Source organism: Silurus meridionalis, chromosome 25 (genome assembly GCF_014805685.1).
Source record: "Silurus meridionalis isolate SWU-2019-XX chromosome 25, ASM1480568v1, whole genome shotgun sequence".
In the NCBI taxonomy this organism is placed as follows: Eukaryota; Metazoa; Chordata; class Actinopteri; order Siluriformes; family Siluridae; genus Silurus; species Silurus meridionalis.
Genome location: NC_060908.1, coordinates 10,363,681 through 10,381,774, shown reverse-complemented (window position 1 = coordinate 10,381,774; position 18,094 = coordinate 10,363,681). Strand labels below are relative to the sequence as shown.

General features: G+C 38.6%; 1 protein-coding gene across 1 annotated transcript in view; it reads right to left on the bottom strand.

The window, feature by feature from the left end:
• Positions 1–9,059: 9,059 nt before the first annotated feature.
• The window catches only part of coro1cb (coronin, actin binding protein, 1Cb), a 57,689-nt gene continuing 48,654 nt past the window's right edge, over positions 9,060–18,094 (bottom strand). Inside the window, exons 8-11 of the mRNA XM_046839145.1 lie at positions 13,438–13,583; positions 12,797–12,854; positions 11,922–12,164; positions 9,060–11,194 (exon numbers count right to left, since the gene is read on the bottom strand). Coding sequence (XP_046695101.1) covers positions 11,075–11,194; positions 11,922–12,164; positions 12,797–12,854; positions 13,438–13,583 — 567 coding nt within the window. The 3' untranslated portion in view covers positions 9,060–11,074. The remainder of the gene's footprint in view (positions 11,195–11,921; positions 12,165–12,796; positions 12,855–13,437; positions 13,584–18,094) is intronic.

The following is an 18,094-nucleotide window of genomic DNA, read 5'->3' as shown; positions in this document are numbered from 1 at the left end:
TGATTTGATTTGTATTCCTTCTCTGTTCATTTACTTTAAATTTTGTTACATTCTTACTTTACAGGTTTTTTGTTAGATGGAGATTTCTTTCTGACCTTGCAATCCAGAACAGTTGAATAGGATTTAGGTCCAGTGACTGGGCAGGCCATTCCTTGATAGATAACAGCTGACTGTTTGGTCTCTAAATATGCCCATTTTTCTGCTTCTAACACATCATCATTGAGGACTAAATGTTCACTTGCTGCCTAATATTTACCACCCACGATCAGGTGCCATGATGAAGAGATAATCAGTGTTATTACTTCACCTGTCAAAACCAACCGCGATAAACAGACGCCACCCCAAAAATGTTTTTTTTTTTTTTAATTGTTTATGCCTTAAATCATCCTCCCACACAATTTAAACACACACAGAAAGAATTTGCAAAAATATAGGGAGATTAGTTTTGTGTAAATTTGCAGAAATACAGTACACTGTATCACATTTATAGTACATACTGTAAACAGTTCTCTAGTAGCATAGCCTATGCTTAGTTTCTCTGCTTGTTTATTGGTTGAAGTGTCCTATGACGTCAAACAAGATTCTAAGTTAAAGATATACGGCACCGCATTGTTTACTTTTTGTACTGTGCTGTATAAACATTTTACTTCATTTTATAATTAATAATTTTCTTTTTATTAATATATTTAATTATTTCAACATAAAACTCCAAGTTTTTTGGTCTATCGTGCTTTCTGCAAGAGACCGGGAAAATCTGCCATAATTCTGTGATAAACTGGGGACGTGAGATTCGAACCTTAGTAAAGTGGGGGATTACTGTACATTCGTTAGATAACAAAATGTGAAATCCGTTTCGTATTAATATATTAATTAGAGCTGTCAAAATAAAAGCGTTAACATGTTAACGCTAATTAATTTTAATGGCACTAATTTTATCAATGCACGGTTAATGCAGTGCACATTTCTTTTTCCCCATTTTTATAAAATATAAAAGAGGCAAAATTAAAACCTTCAACGCAACATATTTATTCATGACATCTTTTCTTTACTCAGATAAAAAAATATATAAATTAACTACACCAAAATAGTTTTTAAATCAGTAAACATTTGTTTAATGTGCCAAGTCTCGAATGAAGCCATGAAGCACACATCTGGCAATTAACCCTCTCGGGTTTACAAACGCGCCACCGTGTTTGTGGTATTTTTTCCTCATAACGCTGAAACAAACAAACTATTCTAAATTTTTTGATCGTACAGATAAGAGCAATACATCATTCGAATCTGTAAAGGTTAAAAAATAAAGAAAACAGACAGGGGGCACTCTCTGCCATCTGTCGTCTCTCCTCACAGACACAAATAAAACAACCTGAATATCAGTGAATACTTGCCTCACAGACAAAATTAATTTATTCATACAAAGCACACCCTGCTATTTTGCGAGTCAATCTCACGCCCCCAGTTTTTTGCAAGTTTTTAATCAATGTATTTTTTTTTTTAGATTATGTCTCTCACAGTGGACATGCACCTATGATGACAATTTCAGACCCCTCCATGATTTCTAAGTGGGAGAACTTGCAAAATAGCAGGGTGTTCAAATACTTATTTTCCTCACTGTGTGTGTGTATATATATATATATATATATATACAGTGGAACCCACTTATCTCGACCTCGGTTAAATCGACAACCCTAATAAGTCGACATTTTGAAGTGGAACCGCCAAATACTCGCTTTGTCTAAGCATTTTTTAATGGTTATGTCGACTTTTTTTAATGTCGCTGAACCCTAATATCTCAAGCACAAGGGGGGAAAAATGTGCCATTTAAAGTCAGTTCCGCGAAAGTGGCAGAAAAATCAAGCCTTACAGCTGCTACAGGTGTTGTGTTGTATACTGGTGAATCTCTGCTGTTAGTTAGTGCACATATGCCTTTTAATGTTAAATGTTATGCGATGAACGGGAGGCAAAAGCCGCACTTGTTAGCGCTGCGCGGCGCTTGGTAGAAGTGCGGCACGGAACGTGGGATGAGCAGCAAAAGCATAGAATTAACAACGGCAGGATCAGGGGGAATCCGGGACGCGCTTTGGGAAGAAAAGAGCAGCCGTTGAGAGAGTGCCGGTGGGAAGGCACGTACCGGGATACGCATGAGCGATAACAAAGATCACCGTGAACCAACATATACCAACAATAATGGACAGTGAGAGTGTGGAAGTTTACATAGGAGCTGGTGATGATGCTAAACGAGCACCATATGTGCGCGATCGAAGCCGGGCGCTTCAGAGAAAGCAGCCGACAAAGCGTATATATATATATATATATATATATATATATATATATAGAGAGAGAGAGAGAGAGAGAGAGAGAGAGAGAGAGAGAGAGAGAGAGTATGTACAGAGGGTGAACGGTTCCTGAAAGTGTGGTCCCCACTGTTAAGCATGGAGGAGAAGGTGCAACTAAGTGGCGATGCTTTGCTGGTGACACTTTTGGTGATTTAGTCAAAATTGAGGACAAACTTAACCCACATAGCTTCCATAGCATTTTGCAGTAACATGCCATCCCATATAATTTGCCCTTAGTAGGATCATCATTTGTTTTCCAACAGGACAATGACCCCAAACACACCTCTAGTAAACTGATGTAGCGCTGCATCAGATGACCTTGCCTCCACTATCACCTGATCTAAATCCAAGTGTGATGGTTTGGGATGAGTTGTACTGAAGAGTGAAGGAAAACCAGAGTCCTCAACACCTATGGGAACGCTTACAATATTTTTGGAAAACTATTACAGGTTACTACTTGATGAAGCTGACTGAAAGAATGCTAATAATGTGAAAAGTTACACTGGAAATATAAAACATTGAGTTATTTAACATTTTTGTTAACATAATTCCATGTTTGTTCTGTCATATCAATGCCCAGTGTTAACATACAATATTGAACATATTAAAGAGAAAGAAAATATTAAATATGATGTGAAAAAATCAGAATGTTGAAAATATCACTGACTTTAATCGTAGTATGGTTGTTGGTAGCAGATGGGTTCATTTGAATATTATAAATGCTGATCTTATGTGATTTTCAAAAACAGATTATAAAGAATGGTGCAAAAAATTACAAGACAGTTATGTGGGTGGAAACAACCTAAGAGAGGTTAGAGGAAATAGTTTTCAGCTGGCAGGAAGGATATCCAGTTGTGTTCAAATAAATAGCAGTATGTTAATTAAAGTGCTAATATTTGAATAGCTTTTATATTCATCTTTCAAATGCAGTAAACATATTTCAGATTAAATTCCAAAACAATGCATCAACAAAGTTTATAAAGTCTGCGTTATTCTTTTACAGCAAGCAAAAAATAGAACATTCATATAGCAATAGCAGTGTTAACACTTTAAACTTCAGTTATAAACAAATTTTCATTTCAAGATTTAACTTCACACTTACATACATGTATGCGCACACACAGACACACAGACACACAGACACACACACACACATATATATATATATATATATATATATATATATATATATATATATATATATATATATATATATATGATTTGCATAACCATTGATCCTAATAACTGCTGTGCATTACACATTTCCTGTTAATTTTTGGGTTTTGCTTCAGAAACTGATTTTTTTTATTTCACCCCACAACTTCTCAACAGGGTTGAAGTAAGGGGATTGAGGTGGCCATGTTTGTCTCGAACAAAGATGTTGTTTGCTGGTCATTGTATTGTTGAAACACTTATTTTAGTGGCCTTTCCTCTTCAGCATAGGGCAACATAATATCTTCATGTATTCAAACTGACATATGATTAAGACATGCCTTCCTTGTACTCTGAGAGATAATAGGACCAATTAAGCAGTAGTTGAGGATCAGGGGGAGCATGGTACAGTGTGTCTGTGTAGTGCTGTGAGGTAGAGGTGTGCTGGCCTATTTTTGGCTTAGTAAGCATCTGTGTTTTAAATCCAAAAAAGGACAAAAACGCTCATTGGGTCCAAAAGGTCTTTGATCTGAGTCTTTGTGTGTGCAGGTAAATGAGAGGAAAGGAAGTGAGTGTGTGTGTGTGTGTGTCTGGGCAGTCAAGGGCAGTAATGTTTGAAGTCTGCAGTGTATAGTGGGATTTTAAGTTGGAGTCTGGCAGTGACAGTGCCTTGTCCCAAAATCCTCTGTATCTCCATCTTGTTCAAGGGCTTGGGCATTCTGGACACTGTGTGTGGATTTTAGACATAGATTGGGGTAAAGAATATTCTCACTTTTCCTCTGGCTGGTACCCCTCCCATTCCACCAGGTACTTAAGCTTACCTCTTACTCAAATGTTTTCTTTATGAGATAAGTTGGCTGGCTATCAATGTCCAGAGGAACTGAAGAAGTAGAAATCGGCACATCAGATACTAGACAGCCAGACACAACAGGTTTCAAATTAGACATGAGAGGAAGGGGCAATGCACCAGAGATGTGCTTGTAGTTTCAGATGGCTCCTTGTAGCCACCAGTGTGCTCTTCTATACCTGCTTCCTGCACCAAAACCATTCGTACAGAAATAAGTAGTATTAGAATTGCAAGGGAAGAAGAGAAGTTGGCAGCCTAGGACAGATTAAAACTTTGTTAGTTGTGTCACTGTATGACAGTGAGCCACATCAAAACTGGGCCCAATCCTCTAAGTTGGCTGAGCAGAATGCATGCAGGAACCTTCTCACCTCCTTGTTTGCGCAGTCCAATTGCTTATTCGCTTGAGGCTCATATCCTTTAAATGAGGTTACAGCAATACCTAATTGTGGCTTTTGTGGGCCTACTATTTCATCAGAGATGCCAAAATAGCAAAATAAATGGGTGAAAAAAAGCAGTCAATAAAGTTGGTAGCTACAGTGAGGAAAATAAGTATTTGAACACCTTGCTATTTTGCAAGTTCTCCCACTTAGAAATCATGGAGGGGTCTGAAATTGACCCACATGCTTCACAGTAGGGATGGTGTTCTTGGGATGGTACTCATCATTCTTCTTCCTCCAAACACGTTTAGTGGAATTATGACCCAAAAGTTCTATTTTGGTCTCATCTGACCACAGGACTTTCTCCCATGACTCCTTTGGATCATCCAAATGGTCATTGGCAAACTTAAGACGTGCCTGGACATGTGCTGGTTTAAGCAGGGGAACCTTCCGTGCCATGCATGATTTCAAACCATGATGTCTTAGTGTATTACCAACAATAATCTTGGAAACGGTGGTCCCAGCTCTTTTCAGGTCATTGACCAGCTCCTCCCGTGTAGTTCTGGTCTGATTTCGCACCTTCCTTAGGATCATTGAGACCCCACGAGGTGAGATCTTGCATGGAGCCCCAGTCCGACAATCATGATTGACAGTCATGTTTAGCTTCTTCCATTTTCTAATGATTGCTCCAACAGTGGACCTTTTTTCACCAAGCTGCTTGGCAATTTCCCAGTAGCCCTTTCCAGCCTTGTGGAGGTGTACAATTTTGTCTCTAGTGTCTTTGGACAGCTCTTTGGTCTTGGCCATGTTAGTAGTTGGATTCTTACTGATTGTATGGGGTGGACAGGTGTCCATGATTATGTCTCTCACAGTGGACATGCACCTACGATGACAATTTCAGACCCCTTCATGATTTTTAAGTGGGAGAACTTGCAAAATAGCAGAGTGTTCAAATACTTATTTTCCTCACTGTATATGAGACCAAAGTCACTAGGGTGTTACTAGCAAAAGTAGCTTTCCCGCCGGAATGTGCGTGGCACTGTGCTGTGATTACAGACAGAGCAAAAGGATACACTTCCTGGAACATCCTTTCAACAGTATTCATCTCACAGTAAGTGGTAAGTATGGTGAGTGCAGAAATGTCCTGTAGCTGCAGCGGTGACATAGACATGCTGTACATGACTAAGGGATTTCTAAGGAGGTTTAAAATTTTCTGGGCTAGATCCCTTCAATGTCTTCTACTATGCACAATGGTGGCAGAATTGGTTCTGTATTAGATGGTCTAAGATGATAAGCAAGATAAATGAGCACATCAAGGGTTAGTCTTTGCAGGCCATTACCTGCTGGGTTCAGTCAGCAGCGAAAAGCCACGTTCAGTGCTGTGTAATTTCACTTGCTTCCAGCTGCAATTTTGTAAAAATCCATGCATAATCCTCTACTTCTTCTTCTTCTTCCGGCTGCTCCCATTAGGGGTCACCACAGCGGATCATCCGTCTCCATACCACCCTGTCCTCTACATCTGCCTCTTTCACACCAACTACCTGCATGTCTTCCCTCACCACATCCATGAACCTCCTCCTTGGCCTTCCTCTTTTCCTCCTACCTGGTGGCTCCATCTTCAGCATTCTTCTACCAATATAATTCATGTCCCTTCTCTGCACATGTCCAAACCATCTCAATCTCGCCTCCCTCACCTTGTCACTCCACTGCCCTCCCTCTCATTCACACACATGTACTCTGTCTTACTCCTACTGACTTTTATTCCCCTTCTCTCCAGCGCATATCTCCACCTCTCCAGGCTCTTCTCAACCTGCTCCCTACTCTCACCACAAATCACAATATCATCTGCAAACATCATAGTCCAGGGAGACTCCTGTCTGACCTTGTCCGTCAACCTGTCGATCACCACTGCAAACAGGAAAGGGCTCAGGCTCGATCCTTGATGCAGTCCAACCTTCACCCTGAACCAGTCTGTCGTACCTACTGCACACTTCACTGCCATCACACTGTCCTCATGCATGTCCTGCACCACCCTCACATACTTCTCTGACACACCTGACTTCCTCATACAATACCACAACTCCTCTCTTGGCACTCTGTCGTATGCTTTCTCTAAATCCACAAATACACAATGCAATTCCTTCTGTCCTTCTCTATACTTCTCCATCAACATCCTCAAAGCAAATAAGGCATCTGTGGTGCTCTTCCTCGGCATGAAACCATACTGTTGCTCACAGATGGTCACCTCTTCTCTCAGCCTGGCTTCCACTACTCTTTCCCATAACTTTATGGTGTGACTGATCAACTTAATTCCCCTGTAGTTACTGCAGGTCTGCACATCTCCCTTATGCTTAAAGATCGGTACCAGCACACTCCTTCTCCATTCCTCAGGCATCCTCTCCCCTTCCAGAATCCTATTAAACAATCTGGTTAAAAACTCCACTGCCATCTCTCCTAAACATCTCCATGCTTCTACCGGTATGTCATCTGGTCCAACCGACTTTCCATTCTTCATCCTCTTAATCGCTGCTCTCACTTCCTCCTTACTAATCCTATCTACATCCTGCTTCACCAACTCCACATCCTCCAACCTTCTCTCTCTCTGATTTTCCTCATTCATCAGCTGCTCAAAATACTCCGTCCACCTTCTCAACACACTCTCCTCACTAGTCAACACATTTCCCTCTCTATCCTTTATTGCTCTAACTTGCAGCACATCCTTCTCAGCTCGGTCCCTCTCCCTCTGCCTGCATAATCCTCTACACACCAGGCAAAAAAGGTGACTCTTGAAGCATTATTTAAACCATAGTTACTGCCTTGTTCCCAGATCACTTTAGCTCAGTCTAAAGCCCTGGCAGTGCAATTAAAGTTTTCTGGTGATGCTTCACAATGTAAAGATTCTTGTTGCAATGCTCATTATATTTTTTTCTGTTATGAAGGGATGACTGACTTTAGCAAGATCAGTTTATCTGGTTTATTACTAGCAGTAACCGGACAGTTGGTTTGCCTTGCCCAAAATGCCTCACAGTAAACCCACACATTCCCACTGTGGGACTGCATGGGCAGCCTTGCTAAGAAATGTTTTTTACATAGTTGACATCCACTTTTACTTCCTCAGTTTAACTTTATAGGTATTGTGCTTCTAAGTTTAATGTGTGCAATATAGTATTATTTCTACATTTCTAAATGTGAATCTACACACAGGATGTACATCTCATACTGTGGGGAAAGCGTCAAGTAAAACATTGGCTCATGTTGCTTTTTTACTGTTCTTTTAAGAATTTTTTTTGTTGCCTTTCAGTTATAATTTTCATTTCCACAAAACATTGAAATGTAATCTTTACTCAATGACAGTCTTATGTTTTCATTGTGGCATTGTTTCTTTATTCCTACTGAATTTATTGTTGACCCCTAAACTTTGCAGAATTGTTACTAAATCATGAAAAGGTTTTTGTGTATGGTGTGAAATTAAATTAAAATTAACTATAAAATTAACTCTGAACTTAAGTAAAATTACAAAACTCAAATGATAGCAAATTATTATTATATCTTACTTTAATCAAATACAATGCTTCAGTGAGTGTGCATAGAGTATAAGTTGGCCCCTAGCATTTATTTTTAATTTGTGTTTAACTATGGACATTATCTATAACTAATACCATTTGTACTGGACTTAAAAATACTAGAAGCATCACTTAACACAACAGTAGTAGTAGTCCTATTCACCTACAATAGACAAACTATAAGCGACACAAACAATTTGCTGCCAACTAAGCTGAACAAAATGTTGGGCATAGTTTGCAGTTTTTAACACCACACTGCATATGTATTATTTATACTGTTCGGAATATTTAACTCAGGTTAGTCCTTAAAGCAGTCTATATTGTGTTAATAAACCTGTAGAGGGACTCCACATATAGCTATTTAAATACTGAAGATTTGAATCACAACAATGTCATTGTTATGAAGGCCCAAGAGGCTAATCGCCGGAAGTCGACCCAATCAGTTACATCGACCCTTGAAGTGGCATGATCAGTAGTTTAAAAATATGCAGTTGTCTAATTAATGTGTATCTCATGATAGTCTTCATCCTGCCTGGTGGTAGTTATAGTGGCAATTGGCCAAGATTAAATTACAAGAAGACAAAAAAAAAAAAACCTTTAAGTTAAAAGATGAAGTAAAACCAGCTCAAAGTACAAAGTACATTTTTGCTCATTTTTATATATAATTTTCCATTTGTTTTTTCCTCATTCTGAAATAAAATATTAAAAAGCTCTTGTTAAATTTACTAATGTTACTGCATTTACAGGCAAGGCACAGTAATCAAAACTGAATAAATCACACAGCTGATGATTTTGTTTTTATTGTGGATGTCTGCTTGTTTTTAGTGAAACTTGAAATGCATGCACAAGATGGTTTAGGACACACAAGTGTTTAGAAACTGTTGATGAGCCAGGCTAAATTCAATAATAGACAAGGGTCTAATCATTTACAAGGGTGAGGGCCAGCTGGTTGCCACTGCTTTATGGAGACCAAGTTTAGATGTCAGCTCAGAGAAGAGTAAAGGTCTTTTACTCTTTTGTGACTGGGATACTTTGAAAATGTTGCATAAGGTAGAATCGTGGACATACTGCAGTATGTTTTAATAAATAAAGTCAAGTCCATAAATATTTGTAAAAGTGCAATAATTTTTAGCTGTCTACCTCAGTATATTGAAGTTTACAGTGTATTACAGTTATTTTTCTCAACTGGCTATTGTTCCATGACCAAGTGTATTTTATTCCCTTATAAGCCAATGAAGCATATTATAATATATGAAATAAAATATTGATCTCTTCCCTTTTGATGCTCTACAAAGTCTTTACAACAGAAGATCTAAGTTCCTTTTTGGGGTGTTCTGTTTGAAAATGTAAAAAAAAAAACATGCTCAACTGGATTGAGGTTAGGTGATTGAATTAGCCATTGCAGAAGATTCCACTTGTTTGCCTTTAAAACATCTCGGGTCACCTTTGAAGTATGATTAAGGTCTGTCCACAGGTGTTTTCTGTTGTCTTCTCTTCTTCTTGAAATTAACAGTGTACTCTATCTGTTTAAGGATATAATAGATAATATGGCCACACTTGTTTTTTTCTATCTCTATAATTGTTTTATTTAGATTTTAAGCCTAATGATGGCTTGTTTCATTCATAGTGACAGCATATTTGACTTCATGCTGAGAATAAAAGGCAACCAAATACCAATTCCAACTGCAAAAGCCAAACTTAAAATCAACTCTGCTATGCTATGATAGACAGCAAAAATAACAATGTCCAAACACCAATGGACCAGATTATACTTACATTTAAAAAATTAACCAAGTGGCTAGACAAAAAATAGGTAGCAAGGGTTTAAGTTGTTTTTGTAAACAGGGCCAATGATTACTGTATTAATTATATAGTATTCCCACATATACATAAGTCAAATGAACTGCTTAGAGTCCTAGCTCTAAAAAGCAAACATATATTAGAAACAAAAAATCAGATTCAGAATCAAATTTGAAATCTCATTCAAACACCTTTGCTTTATTGCTTTTGGGGAATTAGATAAGAATATCAAATTCATCTAACTGTAATGATATATTATATATATATATATATATATATATATATATATATATATATATATATATATAAAGTAGTACACACTGATAAATGTTTTCACACAGTGTGGAATAAAAATCCATTATAGTGAGCAGTATGAAATTAATGCAGGAATTGTAGCATTTGTTGAGTGCTTCACAATTAGGCACCAGACTGATCAACGCTGCTTTAATCTGCAGTAGTTTTATGATCATTTTAATTCTGATTTATTTCTAGGTCATGGTCATGTAACCTGTAACCTTTCTAAATATGTATAACAGAGAGGGGCCTATGTCCAGTAATAAAAATACTTAAAATAGACAGTGAAACGGCAAAAAGGAGTAAAATAAAAACAAACCAATTGGTACGCAAGTTTCAACTTACATTTGGCAATACAAAGAAATGAAAGAGGAGAGTAATACTGATACACTTACAGAAAATACTTAAGGACTTGGCACTGGGTGCGAAAGTTCAGAAGCTAATAACTTTAAAATAAAAATGCACTAAAACATGAAAGAAAAAAATATTTACCTGCTTTTTTTAATTAACTTTTTCAATTGAATTTGTAATAAATGTTCAGGGGAAGCAAGAGGAAAATAGCCATATTGGAATGTTACTTCAAGTTGTAATCACACAAAAAAACACCAGGAGTAATGAGTCAAGTTAAATTTTGGCAGTGACTGGCCCTCTGAAATATATCTTTTCCTATACCATGTCATGGTCACTCAGACCTTTGTCAATGCCTCAGATTGCCACTTTGGCCACCTGTTCTTCAAGTTTGGCAATTCGCCTGTCCTGTAGTGTCACCAGGTCTCTGAGTGATCTCACCTCTCGGAGCAGCTCTTCCAACTTTACTTCATTTTTCTTCAAAATAAAAAAGGGGAGAACATTCTAATGTATATACATGTTTTATACATTTACAGTAATCATGAAGCTCACAAATGTTTAGTGCAGCACTATTTTAATGTGCATGAGGTTATAAAACCATCTCCAAACTTTTACCTACTAAGCTATAACATATAATTGCAGTGTATGCAGAAATTAGAAATACAGTGGTACCTTGACCTATGAGTGCATTAATGTACGAGTTTTCCGAGGTACGAGCGGTCAATGAAAATGATGAAGTTAAGATAAGCAAAGTTTAGGGATACATAGGGTACAATAGTGATAGTAAAAAACAAGTTTTCCCTCCGCCTATCACCTTCACCCCACCAACCCCCCTGCCTGCGTTTTCATTAGCTCTAGTCTTTCATCTCCAGGGTAAATACACTGAATAAAACCTTATTATATCTTTACATACTCTTTCTATTATGTTTTTATACAAGATTTGTTATTTAGAAATGTATTTTCCTAATTTAATAACATGAAACATAAAAAATGGGGAGGCATTTTGAGGGTTGGAACGGATTAATGCCATTTTAAGTAATTTTAATGGGAAAAACTGATTTAATGTGCAAGCAAATTGAGATATGAGCTAGTCCACGGAACGAATAAAACTCGTAGGTCAAGGTACCACTGTACACTACATATAAATGGTTGGGGGAGAACTCATTTAACTTTTTATGATTTAACTACATGACTTAGTACTTACTCTAGTGAGCTGAGGAGAGGCAGGCTTTTGAAGAACTGACGTCACCTCTACCTTCTTGGATGACTTGTTGTCAAGAACATTCTTTTTGACAACCTTAAGGTCACGGTTTTTGCCAGGTACATAGCCATGTTTGAGGGAAATTAGAATCGGATCACCGTTCTTTCCTTCAAACCACTCTTCTGCTTCCAAGGCCCAATCTGGTCCAGCAGTGTCTGGATACAGATCATCCTGGAACAGGTCTGACTGCAGGTGGTAATCATGAATACATAAGCAATTGCATGTTACTGACTATGATTTTGAAGTTTTTTTAGCCAGTTGCTTTTGTTATTATAAGTTAGTTAAAACTCCATCCATCCATCCATCCATCCATCCATCCATCCATCCATCCATCCATCCATCCATCCATCCATCCATCCATCCATCCATCCATCCATCCATCCATCCATCCATCCATCGATATAGGCCTTAATAACTCAAATAACTTAACTATCAACCTTTACATCCAGTAAACAGAAAAACATCTCAGTGTGCATAAAACTCTAAACCTAGCGATAGGTAATCTACAACAGCAAAGCATCACATTGATCAAAACAGATTTGAAAAGCGTGCTTATTTGAGTTTTTTTGTTATTGAGAATTATTAAATTTGTCAGACTGATTAGTTGGGTCATTCTCCTCTGATCTCACGTGTACAGGTGTTGTTATTAAATTGCGCAGTATACACATGCATACACATATAGACAATATACTGTTGGAAATTGGCAGACATTACCATGCTGATTAACATGCAAATTTTAAAAATCGACACTGTCTATTCATTGTACTGTTTTTTCTATTGCAGTTTTAATACAATTAAATATTTGCTTAAAGTTGTACCTTTCTTGGGACAGTCATGATAATTGGTTCACACTTCCGCTCATGAAGTTTATAAAACCTTTAAATATAAAGATGAGTTCATGTCAAATCACACAGCAGACATTAGTCAGATCAGCTTTAATCATGACAAATAGATTTTTCTTTTCATAAATAGGACATTTCTGTGTGAAGCAGCATATTTGGGCCAAATAATATAAGTTGAAAATGTGGTTGTATTCGCAGGTTTTTTTTTTTAATAGCTTGAGAAAACAATACATGAGTTCAGATCTAGACATTAGCCTGCTGTTAGTCAAGGATGAGTGCTTGCCTGCTAGTCAGTCACTTTCTGGCCACTTCATTCATCTTTTCATTTATAGTTAATGACTTTTGTCAGCCAACCTTTCCAGAGTGATTTACAGAAGGCCTCTGAGGTCTCTATCAATAGATTTTTATTTAAGTAATTCGTAAGAGGTAGAAGACATATGAAAATATCCACAATACATAACACTGTGGCCACAGATCTGTTCCATAATAAATCCCTGCCAATTATGAATGAAATACCTGCCAATCTCACACTTATTAACCTCTAGGCCCCTTTTGGGCATATAGCCCATGCCCCTCTGTGGTATATATATGTTGTAACAGCATGCATACATACATACCTGGCAATCTCACACTTATTAACGTCTAGGCCCCTTTTGGGCATATAGCCCATGCCCCTCTGTGGTTCTTTGCTGGAGAAGGTGTTAAGATAATGAACATATGGTGCTTCATCTGTGATCTCAAAGTAACGGATGCTGCTGTCGCCCTGTGTGATGCAAAAAAATTTAAAATAATAATAAATAAATATAATACATTTATATAAATATATATTTACATAACATATTTACATAACTAAAGGCTTTACCGTAAATTAATTTTAATGTTTATTGTTGAATTTGTTTGTCCATTTAAAAAAAATATATATAAATAATAAAAAGAGGCGAAATTCAAACTTGTTTCACTGATGTGCCAAGTATCAAATCAAGCACCAAAATCCGCCATGGCGCACACATGCGGCAGTTAAAATCGGATTGCTATGTGGAAACAAAGCAAAAGTTCCATTTGCTGTCCCGATGATTTACGTAATTTAAAACACCTCTGAAAATGTAAACAGTAATTTAAAACTCGTCTGTTTGAGCAACTGGCTCAGTGCAAAGAAAGAGAAGTAATGAAAGCCATTAAAGTCGGTTGGACCAGATGACATACCAGTAGAAGCATAGAGATGTTTAGGAGAGATGGCAGTGGAGTTTTTAACAATATTGTTTAACAGGATTTCGGAAGTTAAAAGGAATGGAGGAGTGTGCTGGATACCGATCTTTAAGAACAAGGGAGATGTGCAGACATGCAGTAACTACAGTGGAATTAAGTAGATCAGTCACACCATGAAGTTATGGGAAAGAGTAGTGGAAGCCAGTCTGAGAGAAGAGGTCAGTTGGTCCATCCGACTCTGACTCTCTCTCTTATTTTCCTCATTCATCAGCTGTTAAAAATACTTCTTTCATCTTCTAAACACACTCTCCTCACTAGTCAACACATTTCCATCTATTCAATTCAATTCATTTTTATTTGTATAGCACTTTTAACAATGAACATCATCTCAAAGCAGCTTTACACAGATAATGTGGTGATTAAAAGTGAATATGTTCTTTATAAGTAAGTTTGTCCCTGATGAGCAAGCCGGTGGCGACGGTGGCAAAGAAACTCCCCGAGATGGAGATAGGAAGAAACCTTGAGAGGAACCAGACTCAAGAAGGAACCCATCCTCATCTGGGTTGCACCGAATGTTCATGTGTAGCAGATATACAATGTTGCGGGGTACAGTGTTGATGATCAGAAGCGAACTGTATCCTGAGTCAGTGTAGGAGACTGTTGACATTAACTACAGTCCAATCAATCCTCAAAGCTCCCGTTCTTACTCCGGAATTTAATGGAACCACCCAAGGTGTTGATAAGAAACCGTCCCAAGCTGCACAGAGTGGCCTCCAGTCAAAGAGAACACTAACACATCTCCATCCTTTATTGCTCTAACGTGTAGCACATCCTCCCCAGCTCGGTCCCTTTGTCTGGCCAATCGGAACAAATCCTTTTCTCCTTCCTTAGTGTCCAACTTCTCATAAAGCTCCTCGTATGCCTTTTCCTTTGATTTAGCCACATCCCTCTTTACCTGCTGCCGCATCTCTTTGTACTCTGCCTACTTTTCTTATCACTCTGTCGATCCCAATTCTGTTCTTCCAACCTCTTTCTCCTTATGCTTTCCTGCTCTTCCTTATTCCACCATCATGTCTCTTTGTCTTCCTTTCTATTTCCAGATGTCACACCAAGTACCTTTCTAGCTGTCTCTCTTATCACTTCTGCAGTAGGTCCCCAATCATCCAACTCCTCTTCACCACCATTTAACTCCAGGTCAAGATCTACGAATAACTCTTCATAACGCTCTGCTCTCCCCTTCAGCCACTGCTCGCAACATTGTGGTAACTATAGACAATCAAATGCCCTTCTTCTCACATGTTGCTAATGTGGCTAATTCTTGTCGACATTCTTCTCTGCAACATCCGAAGGATTTGACAATTTCTGTCCACACTGGCTGCCCAAGTGCTTGTTCTGTCTCTTCTGTTCAAGCTGCCCAAGTTCTCCCACCCTACCCCCCACTGCTGTGATCCCTCCACTGGCTGATGCTTCTACAAAACCAAAAATGGACCAGCACTATCTAACCTAAGAGACCTCATCATACCTCACACTGCACTACACTGCCTGAGATCACTGCTCTACTGGTACCACCTTCTCTGAGCTATTTTGCAAGTTCTCCCACTTAGAAATCATGGAGGGGTCTGAAATTGTCATCGTAGGTGCATGTCCACTGTGAGAGACATAATCTAAAAAAAAAATCCAGAAATCACAATATATGATTTTTAAACACTTTATTTGTATGATACAGCTGCAAATAAGTATTTGAACACCTGTCTATCAGCTAGAATTCTGACCCTCAAAGACCTGTTAGTCTGCCTTTAAAATGTCCACCTACACTACATTTATTATCCTAAATTAGATGCACCTGTTTGAGGTCGTTAGCTGCATAAAGACACCTGTCCACCCCATACAATCAGTAAGAATCCAACTACTAACATGGCCAAGACCAAAGAGCTGTCCAAAGACACTAGAGACAAAATTGTACACCTCCACAAGGCTGGAAAGTGATACGGGAAAATTGCCAAGCAGCTTGGTGAAAAAAAAAAACACTGTTGGAGCAATCATTAGAAAATGGAAGAAGCTAAACATGACTGTCAATCTCCCTCGGACTGGGGCTCCATGCAAGATCTCACCTCGTGGGGTCTCAATGATCCTAAAGAAGGTGAGAAATCAGACCAGAACTACACGGGAGAAGCTGGTCAATGACCTGAAAAGAGCTGGGACCACCGTTTCCAAGGTTATTGTTGGTAATACACTAAGACGTCATGGTTTGAAATCATGCATGGCACGGAAGGTTCCCCTGCTTAAACCAGCACATGTCCAGGCACGTCTTAAGTTTGCCAATGACCATTTGGATGATCCAGAGGAGTCATGGGAGAAAGTCATGTGGTCAGCTGAAACCAAAATAGAACTTTTGGGTCATAATTCCACTAAACGTGTTTGGAGGAAGAAGAATGTGAGTACCATCCCAAGAACACCATCCCTACTGTGAAGCATGGGGGTGGTAGCATCATGCTTTGGGGGTGTTTTTCTGCACATGGGACAGGGCGACTGCACTGTATTAAGGAGAGGATGACTGGGGCCATGTATTGTGAGATTTTGGGGAACAACCTCCTTCCCTCAGTTAGAGCATTGAAGATGGGTCGAGGCTGGGTCTTCCAACATGACAATGACCCGAAGCACACAGCCAGGATAACCAAGGAGTGGCTCTGTAAGAAGCATATCAAGGTTCTGGCGTGGCCTAGCAGACCTAGTCTCCAGACCTAAACCCAATAGAGAATCTTTGGAGGGAGCTCAAACTCCCGTGTTTCTCAGCGACAGGCAAGAAACCTGACTGATCTAGAGAAGAGTGCAAACCTGGTGAAAAACTACAGGAAACGTTTGACCTCTGTAATTGCAAAGGCTACTGTACCAAATATTAACATTGACTTTCTCAGGTGTTCAAATACTTATTTGCAGCTGTATCATACCAATAAATAGTTAAAAAATCATACATTGTGATTTCTGGATTTTTTTTTAGATTATGTCTCTCACAGTGGACATGCACCTACGATGACAATTTCAGACCCCTCCATGATTTCTAAGTGGAAGAACTTGCAAAATAGCAAGGTTTTCAAATACTTATTTTCCTCACTGTATACTTCAAGGTTCTTCTCTGTTCTGTCACTGAGGTGGTGGAATGAACATCTACTAGATGTCCGAACTAGTAGTCCCTTGAGTCTTCAAGCGGCAGGTAAAGACCTACCTCTTCCTGAAACACTTAAACTAACACTTTCCAAGTTTGCTTTGTTCAAAAAAATAAAAAAATAAAAATTCTCTCAACAGAGTTGTAGGCTGATTTATCTTAAGTTTGTAATCGAGCATACCAGTGTAGAATTATTAATTGATAGAGACTCAAAGCACTTTTTTTGTGTCACTCTGAACAAGGGCATCTGCTAAATGCCACAAATGTAAATGTTTGTCTCAGATGATGTCCAGCATGTACTGTGACATTCTGAAGCAGAACATGATGCTCATCTTTCAGAAAATTGGCCGAACAGCAGTTTTTGGATATAATAACAACTCAAAACACAACACCAAGATGACAGCTGCCTTGCTGAGGAAGCTAAAGATGAAGGTGATGGAGTGGCCAAGCATGTCTTCAGCCCTGAACCCTATTAAGCACCTGTGGGGCATCCTCAAGTGAAAAGTGTCTAACATCCAGCAGCCCAGTGATGTCATTATGGAGGAGTGGAAGAGGATCCAAGCAACAACCTGTCCAGCTATGGTCAATTCCATGCCCAGCAGGATTAAGGCAGTGCTACATAACAATGGTGTACACACAAAATACTGACACTTTGGAAACAGTTTTGACATGTTCACCTAGGGTGTACTCACATTTGTTGCCAGTTATTAAGACAATAATGGCTGCATGTTGAGTTATTTTTAAAGGACAGCAAATCTGTACTGCTATACAAGCTGCAATTTCCTTTTTATAGTATTGTCCCATTATATAATAAAATGGTTGCTGAAATGTGAAGGATGTACTCACTTGTGAGTCCTTCCATCTCAGTAACAAACGGTTCAAACTCCTTCCATCCAGGAGGAGAT